This window comes from Quercus lobata, chromosome 2, assembly GCF_001633185.2.
Source record: "Quercus lobata isolate SW786 chromosome 2, ValleyOak3.0 Primary Assembly, whole genome shotgun sequence".
In the NCBI taxonomy this organism is placed as follows: Eukaryota; Viridiplantae; Streptophyta; class Magnoliopsida; order Fagales; family Fagaceae; genus Quercus; species Quercus lobata.
Window position 1 is genome coordinate 15,147,564 of NC_044905.1, and position 27,671 is coordinate 15,175,234.

General features: G+C 33.9%; 3 protein-coding genes and 1 non-coding gene across 7 annotated transcripts; 2 read left to right on the forward strand and 2 right to left on the reverse strand.

Annotated features, from left to right (window-relative positions):
• The first annotated feature begins 731 nt into the window (after nt 1-731).
• On the forward strand, nt 732-4,388 carry LOC115974671 (protein canopy-1). The gene is made up of 9 exons (XM_031095134.1): nt 732-944; nt 1,047-1,073; nt 1,174-1,253; nt 1,667-1,739; nt 2,150-2,207; nt 2,857-2,908; nt 3,331-3,355; nt 3,467-3,558; nt 4,171-4,388. Exons 1-9 carry the CDS (start codon nt 768-770, stop codon nt 4,220-4,222), a joined length of 636 nt encoding a protein of 211 aa, XP_030950994.1. The 5' UTR covers nt 732-767; the 3' UTR covers nt 4,223-4,388.
• Nucleotides 4,389-7,756: 3,368 nt separating this feature from the next.
• On the forward strand, nt 7,757-7,828 carry TRNAM-CAU. The gene has a single exon. It is a non-coding gene; the product is annotated as a tRNA-Met (tRNA).
• Nucleotides 7,829-9,350: 1,522 nt separating this feature from the next.
• Nucleotides 9,351-15,116, reverse strand: LOC115974673 (G-box-binding factor 3-like). 3 transcript variants are annotated; one of them, XM_031095136.1, is made up of 13 exons: nt 14,945-15,116; nt 14,181-14,303; nt 13,905-13,967; nt 13,673-13,768; nt 13,460-13,540; nt 12,937-12,978; nt 12,562-12,722; nt 12,335-12,383; nt 12,145-12,193; nt 10,597-10,775; nt 10,336-10,413; nt 10,095-10,220; nt 9,351-9,974 (listed from the first exon to the last, which is right to left on the reverse strand). In XM_031095136.1, exons 2-13 carry the CDS (start codon nt 14,241-14,243, stop codon nt 9,717-9,719), a joined length of 1,245 nt encoding a protein of 414 aa, XP_030950996.1. In that variant the 5' UTR covers nt 14,244-14,303; nt 14,945-15,116; the 3' UTR covers nt 9,351-9,716. The 3 variants fall into 3 exon arrangements, with proteins under 3 accessions (XP_030950996.1, XP_030950995.1, XP_030950997.1); XM_031095135.1 differs by having other exon boundaries at nt 14,181-14,298; nt 14,945-15,115; XM_031095137.1 differs by having other exon boundaries at nt 12,562-12,719; nt 14,181-14,298; nt 14,945-15,114.
• A 7,348-nt stretch (nt 15,117-22,464) lies between these two features.
• LOC115974674 (probable protein phosphatase 2C 27) lies at nt 22,465-26,352 on the reverse strand. 2 transcript variants are annotated; one of them, XM_031095140.1, is made up of 4 exons: nt 26,201-26,352; nt 24,452-24,646; nt 23,859-24,064; nt 22,465-23,403 (listed from the first exon to the last, which is right to left on the reverse strand). In XM_031095140.1, exons 2-4 carry the CDS (start codon nt 24,536-24,538, stop codon nt 22,800-22,802), a joined length of 897 nt encoding a protein of 298 aa, XP_030951000.1. In that variant the 5' UTR covers nt 24,539-24,646; nt 26,201-26,352; the 3' UTR covers nt 22,465-22,799. The 2 variants fall into 2 exon arrangements, with proteins under 2 accessions (XP_030951000.1, XP_030950999.1); XM_031095139.1 differs by having other exon boundaries at nt 25,215-26,298.
• Nucleotides 26,353-27,671: the final 1,319 nt, after the last annotated feature.

Consider the following 27,671-nt stretch of genomic DNA (forward strand, 5'->3'; position numbering starts at 1 on the left):
AACAATTTTATAAGTTTTGAATTTATGTTACATTGCATACTAATAAACTCACCATCCACTTTATAACCTCTACAACAATAGTCTCAGCTCATAGCGTAATAATCATTTAGATACTACTGTGTGTTTGGTTTCCACTTAAAGCTGTGTTGCGTTTCAGCTGCGTTGCGTTTCTGAATTGCGTTTTTGTTCTTTTTTTTTTTTTTTCACGCGTTTTGTTTTGGAGTAATGCGGTTACTGTTCATTGAACAGTAACCGCAAATGTTGACTTTCTGTAGTGAACAGTGCACATATGTATTGTTCACGAATCCACAAATTACACTTTTTCATTAAAAATGGGTCCCATGGTACTATTCACACATTTAAAAATTATTTTGTTACAATGTTTTCAGTTTTCAGTTTTCAGTTTCAGTAAAATAAATTCTATCCAAACACACCCTACACCCAAAAAAAAAAAAGTCATTAGCTATTGCATTTCACAATAGTTTTTTAAAGAGTTGAGATTGAAATTCAAATTTTCGATTTTAATCTAGCCGTTGGATAAAAAAATTAAACTTTGTATGTTTTTACTTTTTACCTTTTACCTTTTTCACTTTTTAAAATTCTCTCTCATATTTATTAGGGGGTAATTGCACAGTGTCGGATCCAAATTCCAAAAAAAATAAAGATAAAAATAGAAAGCAGTGGGGTTTTAATTTGGAAATGGGCCGGCGTCGAGTCCAAGGCCCAGTACAGGAAAAAAAGAGAAAAATACAGGCAAGTGAGAAAAAATGGTTGCCAATACTGACGGAGTTGTTCTGAGTTTTGACTTGAGACTTGAGAGAGAGAGAGAGAGGCGAAATCGGAAGATGGGAAGGTCGGCGGCGTGGCTGGTTCTGACGATTTTCGCCGTTATCTCCGTTGCTTACTGCATCGATGACAAATGCGCAGCCTGCAATGCCGTCGCGGTATTCTTTCTTCTTCTTCACCGTCCCTTTTTTCCAACTCACCAATTTGATCTCTCTCCCTCTCTTTTTGCGATCTGATTTAATAGCTAAATTATTTTACAGGAGGAGCTAGAGTATGGCCTTTCCAATGTAAGAATGATTTTTTTTTTTTTTTTTTTAAATAAACAAAAAATTGGGGGATTATTAATTATAATCATCTCTGCTAAGCTTAAAATGTTAAATTTGACAGGAAAAACCAAGGAATCATTTAGATATGAGACACCGACTTGACTCTAAAGGACAACGTAAAGGAAAGGTAATTGATTACAGGTATGGCCTCAATTATCTTCTCTCTTTTTATTGGTTGAATTGTCAGTATCATATAGGTTATAGGGTATATTCATATTTAGTCATTTGGATTTCGTATAACTCAAAAAAAAAAAATTATACCTTTTTAGGGTTTTAGTGCGAGTTAGATTATAATGTACGTTATATCAGAATTGGGGGGGAATGGAAAGCAATGTACTATTAGATCTAGATTAAGATGTTCAAGCTAATCATTTGGGGGGTTTTGAGAGGTTTTAATATATATTCTGATGTGATGGGTGATTTATCTATGGCTATTAAGTGTAAGTGCTGTACATACGGTCTCCGGCATATATGATCATTTTCGAAAGTGATTGTTGTTTTGTAGTTTGGTTTACGAGTGGCTGATTTCATGGTTGTGCAATTCTTTCCAATAGAGTCAGTGAGCTCAGAGTAGTTGAACTTCTTGATGGGCTTTGCGACAAGATGCAAGATTACACTCTTGAGCAGGTAGTTTCTTCTTTGATTTGTTCTCTTTGTTGTGTCACTGTCTCCATGTTTTTTGGGGGGCTCAAATAATACTGTTCTGTTGGTCCCTAAACTTTTAGTTCATGAGCAATTTTAGTCCTTGAAATTTAAAGTGGTTGCTTTTAGTCCCTAACAAACTTAAAGTGATCACTTTTAGTACCTAAAAAGCTTTAAATGATTGATTTTTGTCCCTATCAGTCATGAGCTAACGTTTGGGGACCAACCCTGTATTAGGACTTTTGTCAAATGCATTGGCATTGTGATGTGATGGCTGCATCACAATGTTCAACTTCTGTGGCAGCCATTCTATGGCCGGTCAATATCTTGTGGCATTATGACATGTTTAGATATGCTGCTGTGGGTATATTCAATTCCATCTCTTCATTTTGTAGATAGATTCAACCACGCAAGAGTGGGTCAGAGTGGATGATTGGAATAACCTCACAACAAGTAAGTATTATTTTACAATGACTTGGATTAGCTAAGCTCAAATTTCGCTCTTGCAAATAATGCTAGCCATAGTTTGTGCTTAGGTTGTCATGGTGATTTTCTTTTAATCAAGATTGATATTTGAATTAAATAAGTTATTTGCCAGCTAGTTTATAAAGAGTAGGCTAATTGTCTTGTCCTGTTCTCCTTTAGTAAAAATAGAACATAGCTTATTGTCTTTATAGTTCATGTAGCAAAATGGGGGACACGAGACCTTTTAGATTCTGACATATATTCTGTCTTCTTGAGAAATTTGTGATGATTATTACTCTTCAATCTAAGACAAACTTTATGACCTCAATTATACAAGATGACAAAATGTTAATTTATGCTAACATCTTCACTTGACATATTGACATTTGAATCTTGATGTGCTTAAATGACTTGATATTTTATTAATCCTTTTTACAATGCAAAGGTCTTAGAAAATAATTAAGTTGGAGAAGGGAGAATATGGAATTTTTCTGTGATGCTTTTATTTTTGTATTTTTTACTGGAAGAGCACTTACAAACACTCCAGAAAATCTGCCTTTTTGTAGTGTCCAAAATTTATTTGCGTTTTGAAAAACTGTGATGCCTTTTAACAATTGTTTGTTTTCTTTTGTGGTAGATAAACAAGAAGCTCGAGCATATTCAAAAGCTATATCATCTTATTGTGGAAGGTGAGATATCAAACAGTTCTGGTATACCTCCTCTTGTGGCCAGAATTCAATCTTGAACTTCTATGCCTGTTGCCTTTTTGTTATTTGTATCTCAGTTTTACCTATAAAAAAAAAAACCAAAAAATGCCTGTTGCCTTTTTGCTCCCATTACAAATGAGGGCATTATGCACCTTCTTCTGTAAAGTTTATTTTTTGGTGTGGGGAGTGGGGTGGGGGGGGGGGGGGGGTGTTATTTATAGCCTTTTAAAGCTTCATTTTTTGTTTTTTGTTTTTAATGCACAACTGTACTTTTGCTCAGCTTAAAAAAGAAAAAAGAAAAAAAGAAAGTAAATTACTAATGAAAATAACTTATTCCAAACGAACTATTAACTTTTAGTATGTTGATTCACTGAGTCTGATCATTTGTGTTTAAAATGGGACAGGTTAATTGAGGAAACAGAAGATGATGTAAGTCTAGATGTTCTGCTTATCAATTTCAACCTTAATTCAAAGTCATTTTTGTTTATGCTCTGCGTATGGATATTTCAGTTTTACTGATGATGCCAATTACTCTTGCAGTTGGCGGAATTGATAAAGAAAGGATCTGTTAAAGTAGGAGATGTGAGCAAGGTTCTTTGTGAAGATTTAAGCAAGCACTGCAGTCAGACGAGGTAATTTTAAACCTCAAACCAATAATTTAACCTACTTCTTTTTTCTTTTCTTTTTTTTTGGGGGGGGGTTTTGGGGGGGGGGGGGGGGGGGTGTGTTGGTGGAGAGAAAAGCAACCAATAAAAAAAGTTGCAAGAGCTTTGAGCCGTATTCCAAAGCCAACTGTAGTTTGTTCCTATTACCAACTATAACTTGTTTGGGAGGGGGGAAAATGGAACAAGATGGATTTTTTAAGGAACGTTCAATCCATTCTCATTTTTAGGAATTTAGTAGGAAGGAATGAAATGGTGACTTTAGCAGGAAGGAAGGGAATGCTTAGGTGAAAATACACATTCCATTAATGGAATGGAGCTGAAATATTGATTATATCCCTATTCCAAGAAAAGAAAAATAAAAACTAAAAAGTGAAGGGTATAATAATTATATATTTCTATTTTTTCCATTTCTTCTCTTATAAACTTCCACACACATTAGAGAATTTTCCATTCATTCCAACTTTTGATGTTTTACCCATTCTATTGTTCTTTATAACTGCCGAACCTATTATTAGAAATCAAACGTGTGGCAGCGAGACTTCCAGAGACATAAATGATTGAATTTCATGTTTATTGCAGTGGTTCCCAGCAGGTGGATGACAATGATCATGAATTAGATGGAGAGCTCTGATTCACTCACAAAATAAAAGTTCCGGCAGTCTAAAACTTTAGATAGGTATCATTAATCAAATTATTAAGTTATGCTTGTAACCCCCCCAAATTTTGCTTCCAATTGTTCTGCTGGCAGGATGAACCAATGTGTTTTACTTCATACAAGTTGAACTTACCTTATTATCTATCCTCCACACCCCCCCCCCCCCCCCCCCCCCCCCCCCCCCCCCCCCCCCAAAATCATGTTTGAACTTTGAAGAACATACAATAGCTTGTGTCACTGTGTGTGAGAGACTTTATTTTTTGGGTCAATAAGTCAGTAAGGCCTATGACTAATGGACCCAACCCATCAGAATTAGTTGCTATATAATCTGGGGGCATTCACCCCTGATGGGTAACCTATTTAGTGTTATAATTTTTACTCATTTCCATGCTAACAATTAATAACTAAATTACAATTGAAATTATACTATTAAAGTTAATTAGACCTACTGAATTTTTTTTTTTGGTCATGCTAACGAGTGCCTTAAGGGCACTCGTTAACAATTCATTTTAGGAAAGTTTTGACATAACTTTTATGGGAAATGAAAAAAACTGTCAAAACATTAATTGTTTTTTTTTTTTTTTTCCCATAAAAATTTTCTTTAATTGGATTTTTAACCAGTGTCCTAAGGGCATTCGTTAGCATTTCCTTTTTTTTTATATGACTTTTAAAATTAGATCCACCAACTTTTGTATTGTTAAAAATTATACATATTTTTACTATAATTTTTGTCATAATAATAATAATAATACATGATTTTTACTACTAAATAGACTATTTAGATTATTAATAGATTACAAATAATTAATATCTTATAAATTTTATTTAAGATATTGATGGGCGTATAAAGTTCATCAATTTTAATATTTATATACCTTAACTTCTTATTAACATCAAAATGGTCATTTGACAGCTTCACAAATATTTCTCCCAAGTTGAGCTCAGTCAAGATGTTCAAACAGCTTAATTGATTTTTACAACCCTAGAGAGAATACCATGATTATGTTGTTTTTAGGGAGCAAAGATTGAATGTGACAATATAAGGGTTGAGATTGCACAACTCGAAAATTTCTTCTTTGAGAAAGAAGTGTAAGAACACTAAAGACGATATATTAAGATTCTCTCCTGATAAAATCCCTGACACTAATTTAGACAAAATACTTTAATAGAATTTCTTGTGCTTTAATATAGGTACTGGCAAACATAATTGCTAATCGTTTTTGACAAAGAAGTTGGGGTATCTCAATCACCAAACCAATGTTAACCCACATCCAATTAAATATATAAAATAAAACACAATCGAGGTCACTTAAATATACCCTATTTAACTTATAATTATTTTTCACTTTGGACTTTCTTTTTGTATTTATTTTGTGTCATAATTAATTGACTATTATATTCATTATATGTGGCATTTGTTTATGCTTTTGTCTTGATTTTTATTCTTCCTTTATCCTTTTTCATTTTTTGTGAGCTTACCATTCCTAATCGTTTCGTTGTCCCCATTCTTTTTTGAGATATGAAATCCACGTCTAAATGGGAGTAATGGAATCTTTGATGAGGGTACATAAGCATTAGGATAGATAAGCAACATATTGCTACACACAAAACAGCTTGGGACAATATCAACCCTTCTATAGTTTTATTACATTGTGTTCAGCTGCAGCTGGAGAAAGGGAAAAGAAAAGAAGAGAAAAAAGTGAGGGAAATGAAAAGAAAAAGAAAGGGAAAAGTCTTTCGTACATGTTTGGAAATAAGGACTGAGGAGAAAAGGAGAAAAGAAAAGAGAAAATATGTTTATTAGAGAGAGAAATGAAAATTTGGGCAAAAAAGTAAGTGTGGAGCCATTAAAAATTTTAAAGTCAATATTTGTGGCTACACTTTTTTTAGTGGAGTTTTCTCTCCATTTTCCCCCAACTTAAGCCGGATTGATTTATTTTCCTCCACTTTTGTTCTTTTTCTCATCTCTCCTATCAAACAAATAGAGGAAAAACCTCCCTTCCCTTCCCTTGTCTTTCCCTTGTTCCAAACATGGTGTAACAAGTCTTAGCACCTTGGTCTCCCCCCTACCTCCAATTATGCTCCAATTATGTCATATGTAACTTTGATGCAACGATTTGAGACAGTCATGTTTGTAAATTAGTTGTTTGTAGAAACCATAGGGCTGAGATTATTGCAATTTGGATTAATATTTTAGAGTGAGGTGACCTCATTTGGGTTGAGGCTCAAGCAACAAGGTTGGTTGTGCTTTCAAACTTTTAGGCTCTTTCATCTTGTATTGGAGACTGATTCACTTGCTATTATTGAGTCTATGCAATGTACTTTTTAAAAAAAATACATTTTTAAGAAAAGGAGAATTGAACTCTAGATATTTTCATTAGAAATACCAAGCTATCATTGAGGTACAAGACTCTTATTGCCCCTTAGGCGTCTAGTTGTATAGCTTTGGGAACAATATCCATCTCCTTCATTCCTCACAACATTTAAGAGGCTTGTGATGTAGATAGGACTATTTAATATAGTATTTATGTGTTTAAGCAACAAAAAAAAAGTACTTATGTGATTGTAAGGGGAAAAAAAGAGAAGATAAATATTATGATACTTGAATTAATATGGTTATGGCTATCCTTACAATGGTTTTAAAAACCAAAATGGTCAAAGAACCAAAAAAATGTCCAGTTCTTGATTTTTCCTAGTTGAACCACAAATTTTGGCTGTTTTTATTTGACTGGTTTAGGGTTTGGTTCTTAGTTGAACTGGCCAGTCCGATTCAATTTTTAAAACCATGATACTAGCATGTGCTTTTCTTGTTTCTAAAAAAAAAGTGCTAATTATCACTATTTTTTGTATTTATTTAAATTATTGATGATATAACAAAATTGAATCCCCCTACTCAAAACTCATCACTTATTTCTCATCACTCAAACTCATATCCCATATCTCATATTTCTATCTTTACTATAACTCAAAACTCTCTCTACTTTTTGTTTGGTTCCAAATCTCAGCTGCATGTCTCACTCTTTAACTCAAATTAATGGAGCCCACACACTCATAACTCAAAATTTTGGAAACATCCTAAATGCTAAACTTAGTTTCCATGATTCTAACTCAAAATTTTGGGTTTTGAGTTATGGAAACACAACTCAAAAACTAAACCAAACAACTTACATTTTAGTGGGGCCTACATTTTTTGAGTTTTGGGAAATGAAAATTGAGTTATATAACTCAAAACTCATCAAACCAAACATGCATAGTTTTTAAGAATTTTATGATTGAGTTATCCGAATAACTATAAAAGGTCTAAATTTGAAAACAATTGTTTTAACATGGCTAGTAAAGCCATGCAATGGAGTCACTACCACATCCCAAATCTGAAATCTCTTTTGTACGGTTTGAATCCAACAATGCTAGCTTAGAAGACATCATAACTCCTCAAAGAGAAAATCGTCAAGCAGGCAAAGCCCCATTTGATATTAAATAAATATTATATTTTCCACTGTATAACCAACAATCAGAGTGGCGCAGCGGAAGCGTGGTGGGCCCATAACCCACAGGTCCCAGGATCGAAACCTGGCTCTGATAAAAGAGTGGCTTCCGAATGAATATATTTTTTCTGTGTGCCAAACCAAGGTTTGGGTCTTTGGGCTTTGGGCTAGATTTGGGCTGAACAAGAACAAAAGAACCACATAAACTAAAGGCCGTCATGCTCTTGAAATTTGAGCCTATTTTTGCACAAAATTGGAAGATTGAACCAAGAATTTAATCTTTTTTTTTTTCTTTTTTTTGGTGGTAAATTGAATTTAATCCTTCACAATTATGGTTTTGATTGGAGGTACAAAAGAGAAAAATGAATAAGACAGCAACACTATAAATGGAACAATTGGTACCCAGCTTTGTTGGGCAGCCATTCATCAATTGAGTAGTATTGCACTCTTTCTACAACTTAAGCTAGGAGTATTATATTACATTAACAAAGGTTACAAAGAACAAAAGAACCACATATCGCCATTGTGCTAATTGAGATTTTGTATTATTACTCAGAGACCTCTCATGAAGATTGAGTTGCTGCTGTATCAACACAAAGCATCTATCTATTTGTACTAGCCGAATTCTACCATTGATTTTGTTTACTTCTCACATGGATTTCAGACCAGTGTATAACAGGAAAAGAAAATGGTAGAACAAACAACATAAAAATAAGCCATTTACTAGTATATGTTCATTCACGTGAACCGATGGACATAAACCCATGATTCTGATTTATGATCACAACCTAGTTGGTCCACTTCTCATAAAACTTTGATTATGATTATGATTTATGCCTAGAAAAACTTTTAGTAATTAAATACAAGATTCAAAGTCACAGCTTACAAGAGTTTTAGTGACAAGTTCAAATCTTATGTCTCAATTTTCCTGCTCCATTTTGTACTCCACAAGACCACAAATAAAAACTTGCCACTTGTCACTTATTTAATTAAATCCTACCATTATTGAATTTTTTATTTTAACTACCTAAATAAAATAAAGCTTGATTTAAGCTATCTAAAATTTGAAAATAAGACCGAGTGGTAGAAGTCAGGCCTTTAGATGACAAGTAGCCTCCCGTAAACGACATATCCTGAGTTTGAATCTGGAAAGCAATTTCTCCAAAAATGAAAAAATTGAGCTCAATGCTGCCTGCTATATTTTATGCATTTAATTTGGACTTTGTAATACATTGTGTTTTCTGTGGGTGGTTTGTTTGATTGATGAATTATTAATTTATTATTTACAGGTGGTTGTGATTTGATTTATTCATATGTGGTGTTTTTTTTTATTGTGGTACTCAAGTACCAGTGGCATTTTGATCTTGGGTTGTCTTTGAGGGGGAACAAAGAAAAAAATCTAGTACCGCTACACAACTTCTTTGTCACAAGATTCACAACTATGTCAAAGTGTGAGTGGTTAAAAAAAATTAGTGGATTCATTTGTAAGTGACAGACACTCATAGTATACCAAGTCGGAGTAGAGACAAAAAATTGTGGAAAAAAAAAACTTGAATTTGAACTTATGTTAAAAATTTGCAATCATTATTCAGTGTGTTTTAGGCCCAACCTGTGGGGAATTAAAAAGGTTAAAGACATCCAATTCTTCTCATTCACGTACCACAAAAGGACCAAATCACTAGTTCATAAAATTTCACAAGCAGAAACGCGTCACAGCACAGGCGAACCCTAACTAAATCTCCTCAATGTACATTACTTTTCTGTGGTTGTCCATGCACACTGAATACTAATAAAGTTACATTAGTTCAAACATGAATAAGCTAACTTATAAACAAGTAAAAATTAGAGTCTGCATTTTCAGGGATACCAATCCTATTCAGTTGTTTGATTCATTCTTCTGCTTATTGTTAGCAGTAATTCTGGGCTTTTAATATTGCCAAAACCACATGACTAAAAAAACTGCGGTATTGCTGTTTCCATGATGATCATGAACAGCCAGCAGCCACAGCATCAGCCCTGGGACTTGCATCTAAGAGTTGATGCAGCTTGGCACCAGAACTTGAGTTCTTTTCATACATGCCACTCTTTTCCTCAATGCTCTTACCAATTGAACCCGAACCCAAATTATTAACTCTCGACAGCAGGTTTTCTGTACTAACGGGTAGGGTTCTTTTGTCATCAATACTGTTCAAAATTATCTCCTCTCTCTGTTGTAGTCCTAGTTGTGAATTTTTCAGTTTCTCCTGTATAATTATATAAAATCCAATTTATACGTTGAAGCAAGAGTAACAGGCTCAAAAGAAGCAAAAAACTAATTGATTCCCCATGCAAGAAGGAATTATAGAGATGGCATATGGATGTACCATTAATGTAGCATTCTCTAGCCTTAGTTTCTCCGAGTTACCAGTCAATCCATTTATTTCAGACTTTATTGCCTCATTCTCAGCAATCATTGATTCAACTTTACGTGCAAGTTCTTCAGTTTCAGCCTGTTTGGAGGGTTGCAAATCATTAGCCAGACCTCGATGAATGCAAATTGGTCGTTTAGACCAACAACACAAGAGTTAAGAATTTCTAAGTACTAAAATACACAGATTCCTATACCTGCTTCCTCAGCCTTGACCTCCTAGCAGATTCTCGATTAGACTGTTTCCTCCGCTCACGTTTCAGCTCCCTTTCATTCTGAGCAATATAAAACAAACCATCACCAGAATGTACTACTTGGTCAGAGAAGGCTTTAGACAATGAATCAGTAGACTTTGAACAGAAAAATAATTCAAACTTTTGACAAAATAAAGCATATACTGGACAAACATGGGATGGAAGGAATCTGAAGAACTAAAGAGCTTAATTTGCAGATTATACCTGTGTCCACCCTTCAGAAGGCAGTACTGTAGAAGATTGAGGGACACTAGTAGGTGTTGTCATGGTGTTCACATTATGAGTGTTCCTGAGCTCAAATGCACCCAATACCTTATCGGTAGTGGCATTTACCTCCTTGGCAGAAACTGTACTGGCATGTGTCTCTGTCTTGCCACCAATGACTGTCCAAATACAGATTGAGTAAACAGAAAAATTAAAACAAGAATTCAACTCAATATCTCAGTTTCTTCTTTACCACAGGCAATTTTTCTGCAAGCAATATGTTTCATTACAATGGATCACTTGGAAGTTGGAACATCTCTATTTCATTGATATTTTCATGTAGTAGTATTAAGTGGAAAAAACGTTTTGAAATAGTTTAAAAGCCATTTCTTCTATGTTTGAAGCACGAGCAATTTAGGCATCTACCATTTAGAGAGACCAATCAGATATGAAAGAAAATACAGCCTAAAGACAACACCGTAAGATATTGCAAAGAGGAACTTATCAAAATGAGAGCTACATACAGGAGTGATCACTCAGGAGTGACATGAGAATCCCATACAGGAGTGATCACTCAGGCCTATTTATCTTATGATGTTGAAAAGGGATTATTACATGATAACCAGAAGGAAACAAACTAATTAGCCAAAACTAACTGCAGAACTGATACGTCTTTAATTGGTTCCCTTGATAATATGTTCCCTAATCACCACCAACGTTCAGTGCTCTTCCCCAATTAAGTCAATAAGCACCCCATGTGATTAGTATCAGCATTCAGATATGAAAGAAACTAGAACCTAAATACAACATGAAAGCATAAGAAAATGTAAAGAAGAATATCTCAAAATGATCATATGTCATCTTTCTAAACCATTCTGGTGTGAGAACCCCATATATGAATGGGTGGTGTCACTGGTCAGGCCTAGTCTTTTGAACATTGAAAGGAATTACGTAATAATCACAGTAACCAAAAGGAAATAGACTGGTTAGCTAATACTACTAGCAAGATTGTACTACATAATTCCACAACTAACTGACATCTTTGTAATTGGTTCCCTTGATAATTTTTCCTAAAATCACCACCAACATCCAGTGGTCTTCCCCTTAATAAACACCCCAAGTCTCAGTCCCTCCCCAGCCCTCTGTCACTGCCAACTTCTTTTGCATGCCAGAATCAAATCCAACATGTCACCGTATACTTGCCTACCAGATGTCATTAAGAGGAGCAGGTTCTCAACACAACCAAGAAGGCACAATGCAATTCCAACACAGTAAATCCAGTCATCCCATTAATTGATACACTAGCCACCAATGGCCTTTTAGCTTAATGGTACTTCTCCTTCCTAGTGGTATGGTCTTGTGGGTGCTGGATTTTTGGGATTAAGAGATTCTTCTAATGCTTGAAAAAGAAAGGGGGCAAAGTGACTAAAAAATAAGATACATTGGGCCATGCCATGTACACAGTGAGAGGTGATCCTACACTATTGAATACCAGGCCAACTCTATTGTTCATCAAGATTTAATACTTGGTGAAGAACAGAGTCATACCAGTGGTTGGTGTTCCCTCACGGCTTCTTTTCCTTCGGGATTGATTTCCCTGAACATAAGATGGGGGAGATTACAATCAAATTAACAATTTTGTCCATAATATGTACGTATATATAAGAGTCAAATCAACAAAAACTAAGTGCAAAGGTGTTGCAAGAAAATGCCTATAAGCCAAGCATGTAGTCCTCACCTTAGCAGTATTCCCGTCACTTCCATCATTGGAATCTTCAGTCTCCGCACTGTTCACATGGCCAAAGAAACTAAGTTAGCCTAACAAGAGGTCTACTAGGAAGAATTCATACAAGTGGACAAATTTACATGGGAATAGGTGGAGTGTTCTAGCCTAGCAAAGAGTACCAGATTTAAAGAAGACAAGAGGTTAGAGAATTGGAGGAATTAGAAAAAGGATCAGCAAACCTCTGTGACATCCTATGTTCAGCCCCACCCTCAGTGCTCTCAGCACTACCATTGCCTATTGACATTGCTAGCCCATCAAACTCTTTCAACTTCTTCATAAAACCTTGATCTGTATTTCCCAACTTCGGGGGTGTTTCAATGCTCAAAGGAGTTACAGCCTGCTTCATTGCACCATAATTAAACCCAAATTATTAAGGGGCACCAAACACAGACAATTTTTTGTCTATCCTCACTGACATATTTCTAACTCTGCTTTTTTGTTTTATTGGGGGTGGGGGGCTAAAGAAGTCTATATTGGCATATTGCTTCATCAACAGTGAAAACAAAAGAATTGCAAAAATTCAAAAGAAATCATAGCAGCAAAGCTTCACTTACGGCAGGTGACAATGGAACCCCTTGACCAAGTGCATGTGACCCCTAGTTTACAAAAAAACAAAACAGAAGTACATAAGAAAATTATTATCATGTATTTTTTCTATTTTCAAATTCTATCAGACAGGAAGAAAGGGGAAGGGGCATTTAGAACTATTTGATTGAGAACTACAACTACCATAAAGAAAAGGGAACTGTGCTTAATTCAGGCTACCTAGACAGGGCAGTCAGCACCAATAGGATGTCAGCCAAATGTAAGTAAATATTTTGATCATACTAAGATAACTTGGAGCATAAAGCTGCCGAACTAGGCCATAAATCCAAATACAAGTTTCAGGTTGCAAGCCATCAAAGACAGCTATAACGGTCTACAAAGCTCAAGTCTTGGACACGGAAAAAAATAACTAGTCATCCTTCAAAAATGCAAATGTAGAGACTCCCTCAAGATGCAAATTTAGAAAGACTCCATAATAATTATGAATAAACAGAATCTAAGCAAAAAAAAAAAAAAAGAATGTATACTTACAAGAGGAACTCCAGGATGTGCATAAACCCCTCCATGTGGATAGATTGCCGCATAAGGCGCCCCATAAGGTGGCATCATTGGCTGTAGGAATTAATAAATTAACAAACCATCCTAGGATGATGTTTTATAACTTTGTTCCTCAATGCACAAAGCTAGTAAAACAATTATTGCAAATCATATAGAAACTTCTACTAACTTGATACTGGTCTATACCTGTGTTGGGCCCCACATATATGGGTGAGGAGGATGACCTGAAGCCATGGGGGAATTGTAATATGGTGGAATAGCGACTCTGGGACCATAATATGCCTGTATATATGTATGGATTAGTTTGAAGTACACTTTAACATTTCTTGAAACAAATTATAAAGCAAACCTTCTATTTAATATATAACAGTTTTTTTCTGCAATACAGAAGATTCAGTGCAGGCATAAAGTAGATAACCTGCATGGCTGCCCAATCAGGATAGGCTTGAATATTGGTCTGACTGGCCTGATTAGTCTGATCCTGTTAGTACAAAGGATTGATAATTACTCATGTGCAATCTTTCAAAAGTTAGATGTAAAAGAATATAAAGATTAGGTATATCTACACATACATATAGCCTGATTTTCTTTCCAATATCAAGAAGATTGAGTTACATCTACTTATATATATATATATATATATATATATATATCCCAGTTTCGACAACATAAATGTTGACAATGCTCAGCTTACCAGTTGTGCAGGTGAAGGTGATTTTTCAGACTTAGAAGGCTTCCCCTCTTCATTGTTTGCCATGGATAAGCACTAAAAAACTCTTGATTTGAATTATGTAACAAAATCCTTTGCGTTTCTGCACTAATGGTAATCATGTCAATCTAGGATACAGAGGAAAAATCTCCAAAGCACCCAATGAACATTCTAAACAACATTAGGTCTCACAATTTTAGATAGATCAAAACCAATTCTATCAAGCCTTGCGAGATACAACAGAATTATGTTCCATTAACAATTTAACACAATAATATTGTCATTGAAAATTAGAACTGCAATATACTAATACAATAGAGTGGGACCCAACACGTGAAAATTTAAATAGGAGGTGAGGTGGACCCAGAGGGATTGAACCCATGAAAGTCCGAAACTGAAAGTCTGAAACCAACTAAAGGAAAATTGAGTTCCTACGAAAATCCTCAACTAAACTACAAACAGATATTTCAATATATATATATATATATTTTCAAGTTGCCAGGAGTTTCAGGTTTTCTCTCACATACACACTGTAGAAACCAAACCACAAAAAAGTTCATATTTTTGTTTCTATTTCTAATAGGCTCTTTAGTCTTTCCTACTACAATTTGGTCCATTTTCTCAGCAACCAAACAAAGCCTTAAATTAAAATAATTCAGAATAAAATTCTCAATTTTCTCATTCTGCAACTTCAAAATTGAACGAATCAAACTTAAAAAAAAAAAAAAAAAGTAAGCAAACATATATACCTTAAACTCTAAAATATAAGAGGTTGCGTCCTACTATCTTCAATGGCAAAGACGTGAACACAAGGAAAGCTTTTGTATTGACCCTTAGTTTCTCACTGCATTTCTCTCTCTAAAAACGGAGACAAAAAAAGAGTCACAGAAAGAAATGGCGCTGAGGAAGAAGAAGAAGAAGAAGGAGGAGGAGAAAGAAGAGGCAACGGCCACGTCACCACATACACGATACACGTAGTACTTTGGGGGGTGGTCCCCACCAGCTTTAGCTATGTCGGTGTGGACGTGTGGTCCGGAGACTGACGTGTCCCACGTAGGTGGACTCAGAAACAAACAACATGGTTGCGTAGCCAGCTCATGTATTATATATATATATATATATATGTATTTCGTATCGTGTCCCAAAGTCTTTCTTGAGATCTTAAAAATGGCCCACGTGTCGAATCTCCACGTGGGAACTGTCCACGTGCTGCTTCATTATTGGATGCATCCGTCGTATTCTTCGTGCGCTAGAGAATCACACCCGCTTAATTATACTACCTACAATCACCTATTGAGAATCGTACACACCTAATCTTATTGCTTAATAAGACCATTTCATTTCTCTTTTTAAATGAAATTGAGAAATAATATCTCCGCATGGTTATCACGACAAATCTTTAGTAATAATTTATTATTGGTTCTAATTTGGATATATAATTAATTTATTTTTTCCACAAATAGCCAATAATAATCTTTTATTTAGAAATTTTTGTGAATATAGTGTTTCCTAAATTTATTATTTGAGCAAATTATACTTTTGTACTATAATCTTTGATTGTGATTATACTTAATCTTTAAATTATCAAAATATAAAATTGACCTCCAAAATTGTAAGATTGTTTCAAATGTTGTTTATTTTGATTTCTGTTGTTACACATGACAAAATTTAACAATGAAAGATCTTATGGCAAGATGGATAAATTGTTATTTTAATGTTAAATTCTATTGGATTTAACACTAAAACAAATAGTAAGTGTACATTATATAAATATTTAAATATGAAAATCAATCGTGCGTTTCAATAATTCAAAGATTAAGTATATTGAAGATGAATGGTTATCATGGAAAATTTAATTTGTATTTTTTTTCTTCCCCTAAATTAAATAGTTTGGGTTTTTATCCCATATAAAAAGAAAAGATGATGCTACGTCTATAACATTTTATATTACTATTTATAGGAGGAAAAATTATACTAGACTTTTATGTAATTCAAAAATACTCTCAAATTTAACCTTAACAAAAAAAAAAATTGAGAATAACTCAATAAAAATATACATCTAACTATATTTAAAATGCTTACAAAATAGGACACTCTTCAACTAATCCATATCTTCAAAACAAATTTATCCAAAAAAAATTTTAAAAGAAAAATTATGACTAGACCAAAAAAAAACACCTCATCACACATGTAAAACGCCTATGATGAGAAACTAGTGTAACCTAACAAAATAATATCCATAATAGCTCTATATTATTTTGATAACAACTTACCATATAAAATTTATTGTACAAATATTATATTGAAGTTGATCATGTTTCAAAAAAAAAAAAAAAAAATTCATTATTCTAGAAAGAGCCGGGTGTTCCATCCAAAAATAAAAAATAGAAATGGGTGAGCAAAGACAACACCCACGTCAACATACACGTGTCGAAATAATGATGAGCTGTATAGTATACGTATTTGGTAGAGCGTATATACGGAAGGGTGGTTGTTGAGGTGGGGCGTGCTGAATCGTGCTGGCCATTTATTATATTCCAATGCCACCTCCACCGTACACGTGTTCATTGATCACTCGAGCTACGCGTCCTTAGGTGTTTGGCTCCAACCAGCCCTACCCGTCATGTGGCCTACGTGGTCAGCCTCTTTTTTTTATTTTTGTTTTTTAATGCTTGTGATTTGGAAATTTAAATTAAATAGATTTAAATGATCCCTTCGAATCCACGACTGGCCAGGTATTGAAACACCTTGATTAAGCACTGTAACTTTTGCCATCACACTGCTGACTATTTTTTAACAAAAAAGATAGCATTCCCATGATATCATGCCTCTCTTTTTTCTTTTCCTTTTTCAGTATAAAAATTTACTTTTTTTTAATCTATTTTATGTACTTATCTTTTAAAATAGTCTACACTAAATTATTTATTATCCGCTATATTTCATTAAAATATTATTTTTTTAATTATTTATTTTTATTCTTATATAATAACTATCATCCACTCTTTTCTTTCATCATCAAAATACATAAAGAAATAATAAAAACTAAATCTAAAATGAATAGTTTTAGTATAAATTTACACAATTACTATTACAACAATGTATTTTTACAGAATTTTGCATGACATGTATGATGTGGGTGAATTTTAAACTTAGTTGGTTAAAATGTGATATTTTTTATTATTATATAAATACTAATGCAAGTGCCTAAATTAAGAAGGCAGACCAAGAGCTTGTTAACTTTTTTTTTTTTTTCCAATAAAAATACAATGGCATTATTTGTCATTGTTTGATTTCACCATCACTTAAATCATAATATGATTGGAAGTTTGTAGTTGGTTTCAGTTAGCTTATTTAGTAAAAAAATTTATTGTTAAATTAGAGATTTTAGATTAAAACTCGTCTACACAATAAATCAACTATTGCCTTCATTTGATGATAAAAAACAATCGACCAAATATTATAGGTTGAAAATCTATTGTTTCTATTAAAAATTAATAATTTGTTTGTAATGTGCCAAATAATTGGGTCATTTGAAATCTTTTAAATTGCTTAGACTCGGATCTTCTTATGTTGGGTGGTAGTTTTTTTTTTTTTTTTTAGTGATTTTCCCATGTTTAGTAGTTATAAGTATTTTCCAATATTTTACCTCTATTTAGGTTGAATTATTTTTGTTTCCCAAAAAATAAAAAAAAGAGGTTGAATTATTTTTCAAACTTCATTCTTTTATTTCCCAAAAAAAAAAAAAAAAAAACCTTCATTCTTTTATTTTTAAATTTGAAGACAAACACTTAATTTTTAATCTATTGTCTGTGATATGATAACCAATAATTAACTTATATTCTTCGTCACATTATTATGAAATGGGAAATCTAATTATTGGTAAATATTGTAATGAAAATGCAACTGAGATTTAATTTATATTCTTGTTGATGCCTAATGTGATGGAGTAATTGATTCAACTATAAATTTTCTAGAGAAGTGCTACAAATTAAGCACTATGTATTTTGAGATTTGTCACATAAATTTGTATGTTTTATATATACTTTTATGTAATAAAACTCGTATTATCTTTAACATTTTCCATTTATCAATTGCTGCACTGGCACTTGTCAAAATTTGATTTTTTTTCTTCTTTTTTGTTTTGGCCGAACATTGTTCTACGTGGATTCAACCATATGCTGGCAAAAACTTATTGTGACGTTGGCAAGAAAATGAGCCCTATACCCAGAGATTATTGCCGTCTTTGCAGCTTCCCCATGAAAACCAAGCTTTTATTTTGTTTCTTTTATCTTTATTAATTGGTTAACCGAATAAAACTCCTACCAAATTAAGCTACCAAATTAAGTTGATCGCATGACCCTTTAACCACTAGAACACACTTTTTGCACCATTTCTTTTAATAAATTTCCATACCATAACTCAAGTTTTAGGGGTTCTAGTATAATAGTCTAGCTGTAATGAAAATCAGTGACTCCATTGCCACCTCCCCCACTATCAACTTATCCACACAAAAAAAATCCCTCAAATTTTATAGAAATCACAATTTCAAGATTTAATTTCAATACCTCATAAATAAATTGCTTAAAAAAATAATACTAATATTATTATATCTTTTGAAGGACCTATTAAAATTGTCAGGGTGAAGGTTGACACAACTCATGAACACTATAATCTTTTACAAGTAATGTTCAATGTAAATGAGTTTGTTGGGTTAATTTTGTGTAAACCTACTTAACTCACAATCAACCCGAAATAACTTGGTTCATTATTCATCTCAAGATGAGTTAACATGTTTTGACAGGAACGTATTTAACTCATATAATAAATTTTGGTTTTATTCAACATAATTTGAATTTTAAAGAGATAAATGACCAATGTAGGGATATTGGGCTCAGAAGTTCTTTATCTGTTTATATATTGGGCCTGTGGCCCAATCCGAGGACAAACCCTCTGAGGAAGTGATATCTTTGTCAAAAGAGTTTGCAATAGTAAGTAGAGAGATCAGTCTCGGTCACAACAGTTCAAGGGGGTGGGCTGAGGATAAGCACATCCTCAACTAACCTATGCCGAGGTCTGAAGGGGTTATTTGTCATCCCATGTAACATTTCAGGAAGTTTCGTTGGTGAAAATGTGTTTTGCAGTGAGATTAGATTGGTAGAAGTCCTAAAAATATCTGAGGTGAAAGCTGTTACCTCTGTATTAAATACGCTACAGTTAACTCTTTGGCCGCATTAATGTGGAGGTGATACCTGAACAGTGGATTTCAGCCTTACAGCTACTACATGTGGACTTATGAGGAGTGCTAATGGGATAAGTATCAACACTGACCGTCTGGCATGCTCGTGGAAGGTGGAGATGAAAAGGAGAGACAGTATAAAAGAAGGAGGAGGCAATGAAAAAAGAGATCGGAGAAAAAATGGAAAATTACTGTAGTATCTATAACTGACTTTTTAATCAAACTTGAAAGAAATACATAAGAACAGATCTCCTCGGACTTTGCCGAGGACAATTTTCTTCCTTATAAACCTGCTCATTCACATCTTCTTCTCCTTTAAACCTATTTTCTAGTTAGTCTAATTCATTAGAACCCAGTTTTCCAACCCATTTTTCTACAAATTCATTGTTTTGGGCTTTTTGGGCCTAAGTCTATTCATAGATTGGGCTAGGATCTCAATTCAGGTCCATACAACTAATTTAAATAATTTTAATGGTTATATTATAAATTCATCATTGAAATTCTTTAAGTTCCTAACCATTTATCCTAAATAAAGAAAATAAATACCCTCATTTCATTCTCTCTCTCAAGATTGTGTATTTATAAATTTGGGTGGAACTTCATTGTATTGGAAATAATAACTTTTAAAAGGTATACTATTAAGACTTTAATTGATATGGTCATGAAATATAATTGTTGTAGAATTCACTTGGATATAATTATAATTTATGTGTATAAAATATAAAAATATATTGATAATTTTGGGTTATATTTTTACAAATAGTACAAAATAGGTTGTATCCATGTCAACCTAATATAATATGTTTATTAAATTGTTGAAATATATCATTTTTGTTCAACCCAACATGAATTGTTTATTAAGCATGTTATATGGGTTTTGTTGTGTCAACGTACTTAATAATGGATAATGTTAAGGTTGAGAGATTTTGACACAATTATTAATGAGTGGAGTTAGGGTAGAGTCCTGATGTCGTGTAGTAGACCCTTTCTTTGACCCCACACAAATATGACCTACCAACATGAATCACCTAAGGCTGTTTCTTGACCAACAGAAAGTGTTCTTTCATAATAACTTGGTCAAACCACTGATTTGGTTTTTTTTTTTTTTTTTGTTTAAAAAAAATCATTTCACATTTATTACAATAATGAACTTATATGATGTAAATTTTAATGTTGGGTCCAATAATAAAATTTTCTATCCATATGAAATTACCATTTTGCCTGTGAGTACAAAAAGTGCTTTCAAAAGTGAATTTTTATGAAACCTGCAAAGTAAGTGAACATCAATACTACAAGAGGACATCACATTTGTGACAAAAAACGTTCATCACCTCACTTTAGAAAAGATATATCATGTGAGCTTGAGCCTATTAAGGTATTGATTCATTTTAAATAATAACCATTTAAGGTATTGGTCTAGGGTGCATGAACGATAACCAATTAAGGTATTAATTGTTGTAGAATTCACTTGGATATAATTATAATTTGTGTGTATAAAATATAAAAATATATTGATAATTTTGGGTTATATTTTTACAAATGGATTAAAATAGGTTGTATCCATGTCAACCTAATACAAACATGTTTATTAAATTGTTGAAATATGTCATTTTTGTGTCAGCCCAACACAAATTGTTTAGTAAGCATGTTATATGGGTTTTGTTGTGTCAACCCACTTAATAATGGATAATGTTAGGGTTGAGAGATTTTGACACAATTATTAATTGAGTGGAGTTAGAGTAGAGTTATAACGTCGTGTAGTAGACCCTTTCTTTGACACCATACAAATAATACCTACCAACATGAATCACCTAAGGTTGTTTCTTGACCAACAAAAAGTGTTCTTTATAATAACTTGGTCAAACCACTGATTTTTTTCTTTCTGGTTTAAAAAGATCATTTCACATTTATTACAATAGTGACCTTATATGATGTAAATTTTAATGTTGGGTCCAATAATGAAATTTTCTATCCATATGAAATTACCATCGTGCCTGTGAGTACAAAAAATGCTTTAAAAAGTGAATTTTTATGAAACTTACAAAGTAAGTTAACATCAATGCTACAAGAGGACATCACATTTGTGACAAAAAATGTTCATTGCCTCACTTTAGAAAGATGTATCATGTGAGCTTGAACCTATTAAGGTATTGATTCATTTTAAATGATAACCATTTAAGGTATTGGTCTAGGGTGCATGAATGATAACCAATTAAGGTATTAATTTAGGGTGAAAAATACGCAGTTAGATGTTGTTTTAGGTGTGAGGGGAAACTTTTTATTCAAAGCATATTCAATATATATTGAAACGACATCTTAAAGAGGGGAAACTTTTCCTTTTTGGATGGGATAAAGGGTCTTTTTTTTTTCCTTTTTTTTGGGGGGTGGGGGGGTGTGGTTGTGTCAAACACGTCAAAAGATGGAAAACACTGTATTTTATGTATTTATTTTTTAAGTTTTAGTGGCTGAATTTGACTAAGACATATCTCAAACAAATGTTTCGTGCAAGGAAGGTCTTGGGTCTTGGTATCAATTATACTTTTGGGATGGGTAATAAAAGTTGGGAGCATTCTCTTGTAAATTTTGTATATATTGATTATGCTTTGATTATTTTACACAAATTGTTGATTATGCTTTGATTATTTTACACAAATTGTTGCTTAGTAGCTTTGTGTGTTGAAATAGAGTATGACTTGGTACAATCACAAGACATAAAATTTGAGTAAAACTTTATGGTGTGAACCAACAGCTTGCCCATGTGGCAAGTTGTGAGTGATGTTGTGATACTAGCATTATCATGTAGGTATTCACAAAAAGTTTTCAAATGTTGCTTTGTTGAAATAGAGTATGACTTGGTACAGTCACAAGACATAAAATTTGAATAAAACTTTATGGTGTGAACTTATAGCTTGCTCATGTGGCAAGTTGTGAGTGATGTTATGATATTAGCATTCAAAGTGCGTCCGAGAACTCTTTGCCAAAAATAAAAAAAAGGCACTTTGCACTTCCTAATCAATAATATACAAGCCGACCTTCACCAACGTGCGATATGTACTGATTTATGTTTTCAATTTAAAACTGGCCCCTTTAAAAAGCTTGGTGGAGCGCTCAAAGAATTTCAGGTTTTTGTACTAGGAAATGGAGAATGGGCCAAATCAAACAATGAATTCTACTTATTGGTACAACAAAAAACAATGAATTCATAACTATTCTGAGATGTACAGGATATAAAACTCAAAGAAGAAATGAAAATCAAATCCTACAATATCTTAAGTCCATGAATGAAGCCCAGTGTCAGCCGTGGAAAAGGTGACAGAAGAAAGTGCAAGTAGCGGCAGCTTAGGGGGTAAAATGCAGCCAACCAATTGTCACCCAATGTATGTACATCCATCTTTCAGCCATTCCCCTTCTTTTCCTGAATTACAGTCCAATACACCCTTTAGTAAATTCAGCCCTTCTGCTGATATACTCCTCCTAACTCGAGATTGAGGTATCTCTATTCGAGGAGGAGGGTCTGGAGAAAAACAAACCACAATAACTGTTAAATTATCACAAGTGTTGCGCTTGAGTGCCTCTCTCACCAGCTCTCTTGAACATCTTTCAGGATCATTGTGGAGCATAAGTTCTTTCCTTGCCATGGACACAGCACCCTGACTGCTCATTACATCCCACAAGCCATCACAGCCTATTATCAGGAACTCATCATCCTCAGTCAGAAGTGTCTCCTGCAACTCTGGCTCTGCACTTAAAGGGCAGGCAGAACCTTTGGGGCCCTTCATGTGCCAGTCTCCTAATGCACGAGCCACAGATAATTGGCCATTGAGGTAGCCATCATAAATGACACCACCAAGTTTCTCAATTCTTATTCTTTCAGATATGCAATTGGGTTTATGGTCTTTTGACATCTCAATTGCTCTACCTCTCCTCCCTAGCACTGCTCGACAATCCCCAGCATTGGCAATTATCATCGTCCTATGAAGATCAAAACATTGTCAGAGATAATGCTGCTGACTCACAAGCATTGATAATGTTTACAATTTGATACTAGGAAACTTAGATGAAATATTCTGTTTCCTTTTAACACAATAAAACCTCCAACTAATTCATAGCAAATTGGAATTTTCAAGCAACTCTAAACTTTTTTCTCACAAACTTTGGGGGGAAGAGTGATGTTAAGGATATTACAAAATAACTTTACAAAATGATGTGTTATGAATCACCCTCCCCAAAGAAAAAAAATAATAATAATAATTTATTATGTTGTTGAAGTGACACCAACCACATCAATTTTTATGCGTTTTGTAGAAAATTGGTAGTAGCTTTAGTATTCTTCCCAAAAAATAGGTTGGGTTAATGATGCTATTGAGCAATGCTCAAACCTAACACAAGGCAAAATTAAAATAGAAGCAGCTCTAGAGGTCACTTACCTGCCAAATATCAGGGCAGTTAGAGCTGTGGTGCCAGAGGAAATATCAAGACAACTAGCATCAGCAAATGCATAATCAGCTTTCACAAAAGCACTTGTAATTGCCTTCTCCACACAAATTGGAAAATGGGAATCCTCAACTATGAATCTAAGGATGTTATTTCTAATGAATGATGCAGCATCTGTACCTCCATGGCCATCAAATACCTGTTCACATAAAGTAATAACAATCAATTCACTGAACATGGCCAGCTTTTAAGGTGGTAATATACAAGCTCCCAAGTTCCAACCTAGTGTAAATATAATATATACCTCCCTTCAGTCAGCCACTTTATTTTAATAATCCATTATTGTCCTAAATGTTAACTTTTAACTGCATAATAAAAGTGAAATGCCTATCAAGTGGATCACATGCTTTTGCATATCGACTAACAATTTTGCCATACGGTCTAAGGAAATTGCATAGATATATGCCCAATTGTTAACACGTCTCCCATTGGCTAGCCTTTCATGGAAGAGGAGATCCATTGATAAGCTATTCCTCTAATCAATGAACAGGTGTAACAAGGTAAGGTAGATATGCAACATGCTTACCCCATAGAAAGCCCCAGGATGAGGGAAGCCTGCTGTGGCACCTAGATGTTCAATAAGATTATCTAAACATATGTGTTCATCCTCCATGTACTGTTTCGGTCCTCTTTCTGCACAGCTTCCTGAGCGAAACACAGGTAAAAAATCTGACTTTTCATCAGAAGGTGATTTACTGGCAACAATACTGACGTCCAAATCCTGGAGAAGCATAAAAAGGAAGAGTTAATTAAAGTGTATTTGCCAAATGCTGTGACAAAGAAAAATATATATTGCAGTTGCATGAAAGATCCAAATTTGATTTTCCTCTCATTAGGTTCAACAACAAATGGCCAAAAATCAATACAATATAATAATGCAAATAAGATGAGCATTGCAATCTTCAGCAAAATGATACATCACAGCAATTTCATCAAAGCCAGGACTTCCTGTTGAAGAACAAAAAATAACATGAGGTTTCCAACTTTGAACTTGGATTAAGCTGATCTTAAAGAAGTAGGTGAAATTAGTGGGCCTTGATAGATATCTCACAGTTCACCCCAAAGACAAAACTCATTCACTAGCAAAATATAAAGCTATTTTTATATTTATAAGAAAACTAACATCAATGATAGGTTTAAATTGGTATTAAACTTTAATTTGACATTTATATGCTTCAGGACCATATTGATTTGTGAAGCTAAGTCAAGGACTAAAAATCATTAAGTAAAGATTTTAGCATACACCTTCCTAAAGAAAGGTCATAAATGAAAAGTCGAAATAAACTTACCAAATCAGGTGAGCCCAGCAGCCTCATAGAGCTAATGCTATGGCGGGCAATAGATAGGTGCCGTGGAGGTTTCCCATTTGTCATTTGCTTCAACTTATTCAAATTCTCTGAGCTCTGATCTTCTGTGGTTGAGACATTATCCTTATTATAGCCACCTTCTAAGATGGTAAATGGAGGCGATAAATCCATACCCGCAGCCATAATCCCCTCCAATTCATAAATCAATAACCTCAACACAACTCCCTTAACTCAAACAATCCCCTTTCAAGAATCCTCTTAACAATAAATTACCTCAACACAACCCCATCGATCAACCCCTTTTCAAGAATCCTCTAATATACTTCAAAATTGTTGCGGGATCCAAATTCCAAATCAATCAGCTTAAAATCAGTTAAATCTATCCAAAATGGAAGCTTAACAAACAATCCAAAATTTCCAAGTATCAATCAACTGTCTAAAGACGCAAACCTAGCAAGCAAAGCAAAGGCTTCGCTTCACGAAATGGGTAATTCTATCTTATCAGTTTAGAGTTCCTCAAGGTATCAAATAAATAAAAAACAAATCCACAAAAGCAACCATCAAATTATAAAAATTCAATCTTCAAGTCCCACTAAAATTCCCAAATCTCCAAAACACCCAGAACCCCAAAACCAACGAGCAGATCAGACTAACCACTTTCGAAGCAACTCAACCTTCATAAATATCAAACATCAAAAACTCCGGAAACACCCAGATCAATCATCAATGTCACAAACTTCACCAACAAATAAATCAACCAAAAAAAAAAGAAAAAAAGAGTGCCCTTTTAAGCAATAATAATTCACGGTCACAAGGTATACGAACTAAACTAAACTAACCCCAATAATTTACCAAGATTGTCTTGGAAAAATTCAGAGTAAAACTTAGTTGGACAAAAACAGAAAGTATATAAATCTTGAACAATAATTGAACACAGAATCCGAGGAAAAGTAGTAAAAAATTCTCACATATGACGATGACGATGACGATGATGCTTTGCCTTTTCTCTTCGCTTTTTTGATAATCCAAGAAACCCAAAGAAGAAGATATCTCTCAGAAGAGAGAGAGAGAGAATCGGAAGCCTTTTGTAAGAGAAAATGGGCGACGATATAGAGAGAGAGAGAGTTGGAATGAGGTTGGCAACCGGGTAATACAGGTAATCAAGTAGATCTCTTTGGTGTCTGGAAAGGGGTTGGGAACCGGCACGTGGCGAAATTTGGTTGGAGGATGGTCTGACAGACCGGATTCAGTCCCAACCGTTGGATCTTCGAAGGCGGTAATAATTGACGGTCAGGGGATGACCTTTCGGGAGTCTGAGAGGTTAGGTTCGTTAAAAGCGAGTTTGCCTCGGATTCTCAGGGTATACGTGGCGGTTTTTGATTGGATGCGAGTTGTTTTCTCGGCTAAGATGGGACGTTTCGCTCCGGCTTTTTTTCACTTTACCAGTTCGCCACTTCTCGTCTGATTGGAATTTGGGAAATGATTGGGAGCGTGTATGACTATATTTGCGCTCCGTGAATCCGCCTAAGATACCGTTAAGTTGGATGAAGATTAATTTAGATTTTGACGAAAAAAGAAGTATAACGTAAACAACATTTTTAGAATATTTTCATTATTTTGCAACAAATTATATGCAGTAAATTGTTATTGGATTTAATTTAAACTTACAACTAAAATTATTTCTTTGTCTACTAATAACATCTTGTAACAACTCACCACTTCTTTTTCAAAAAAAACAACTCGTCACTTATGATTTGTTATGAAAATATTGTAGATGTAGCATATCTCTTTTGACAAAAAAAGGACCAAACGAAAAAACTGGCTAAGGGCATCCAATGCAAGGACGTAACAAATCCAACAATATTTTCATAACAAACTGAGGTTTAAAGTTATTATTATAGATCAAAATAAAATAATGCTATGTTCATAATATTTTCACAAAAAATCATAAATAACAGGTTGTCATTAGTTGTTAATGGTGGGTAAAAAAGTAATTTCGGTGGTGGTTTTAAATGGGAATCAGTAATAACTTACCACTTAAGATTTGCTGTGAAAATGTTGTAGATGTAATATTTCTCAAAAGTTTACATCCATATTTTTCACTGAATACAACTTGAAATAAGGGTGGTATACAAATATAGTGAGATTTTGTTGTACTTGTGGTAGTTAACCTATCATCAAACAAAAACACACATATGCGAAAGAATTTTTCAGTTTTAACGAATTATATTTGACTTCTATAAACTTGAATTTTACATTAATTCCTTAATAAAAATTTGTCTGAAATCATTACAAATTACAGGCTGGACAAGGGAATGAGAAAGAAGTTTAATAAAAAAGAGTTTGAGAATATCCATACTATATAATAAAAGTTGAGATGTGATTGCGCCAAGTGACCATCTTCTCAATGAAATCAGTAGATAAATTCTCATTAATTAG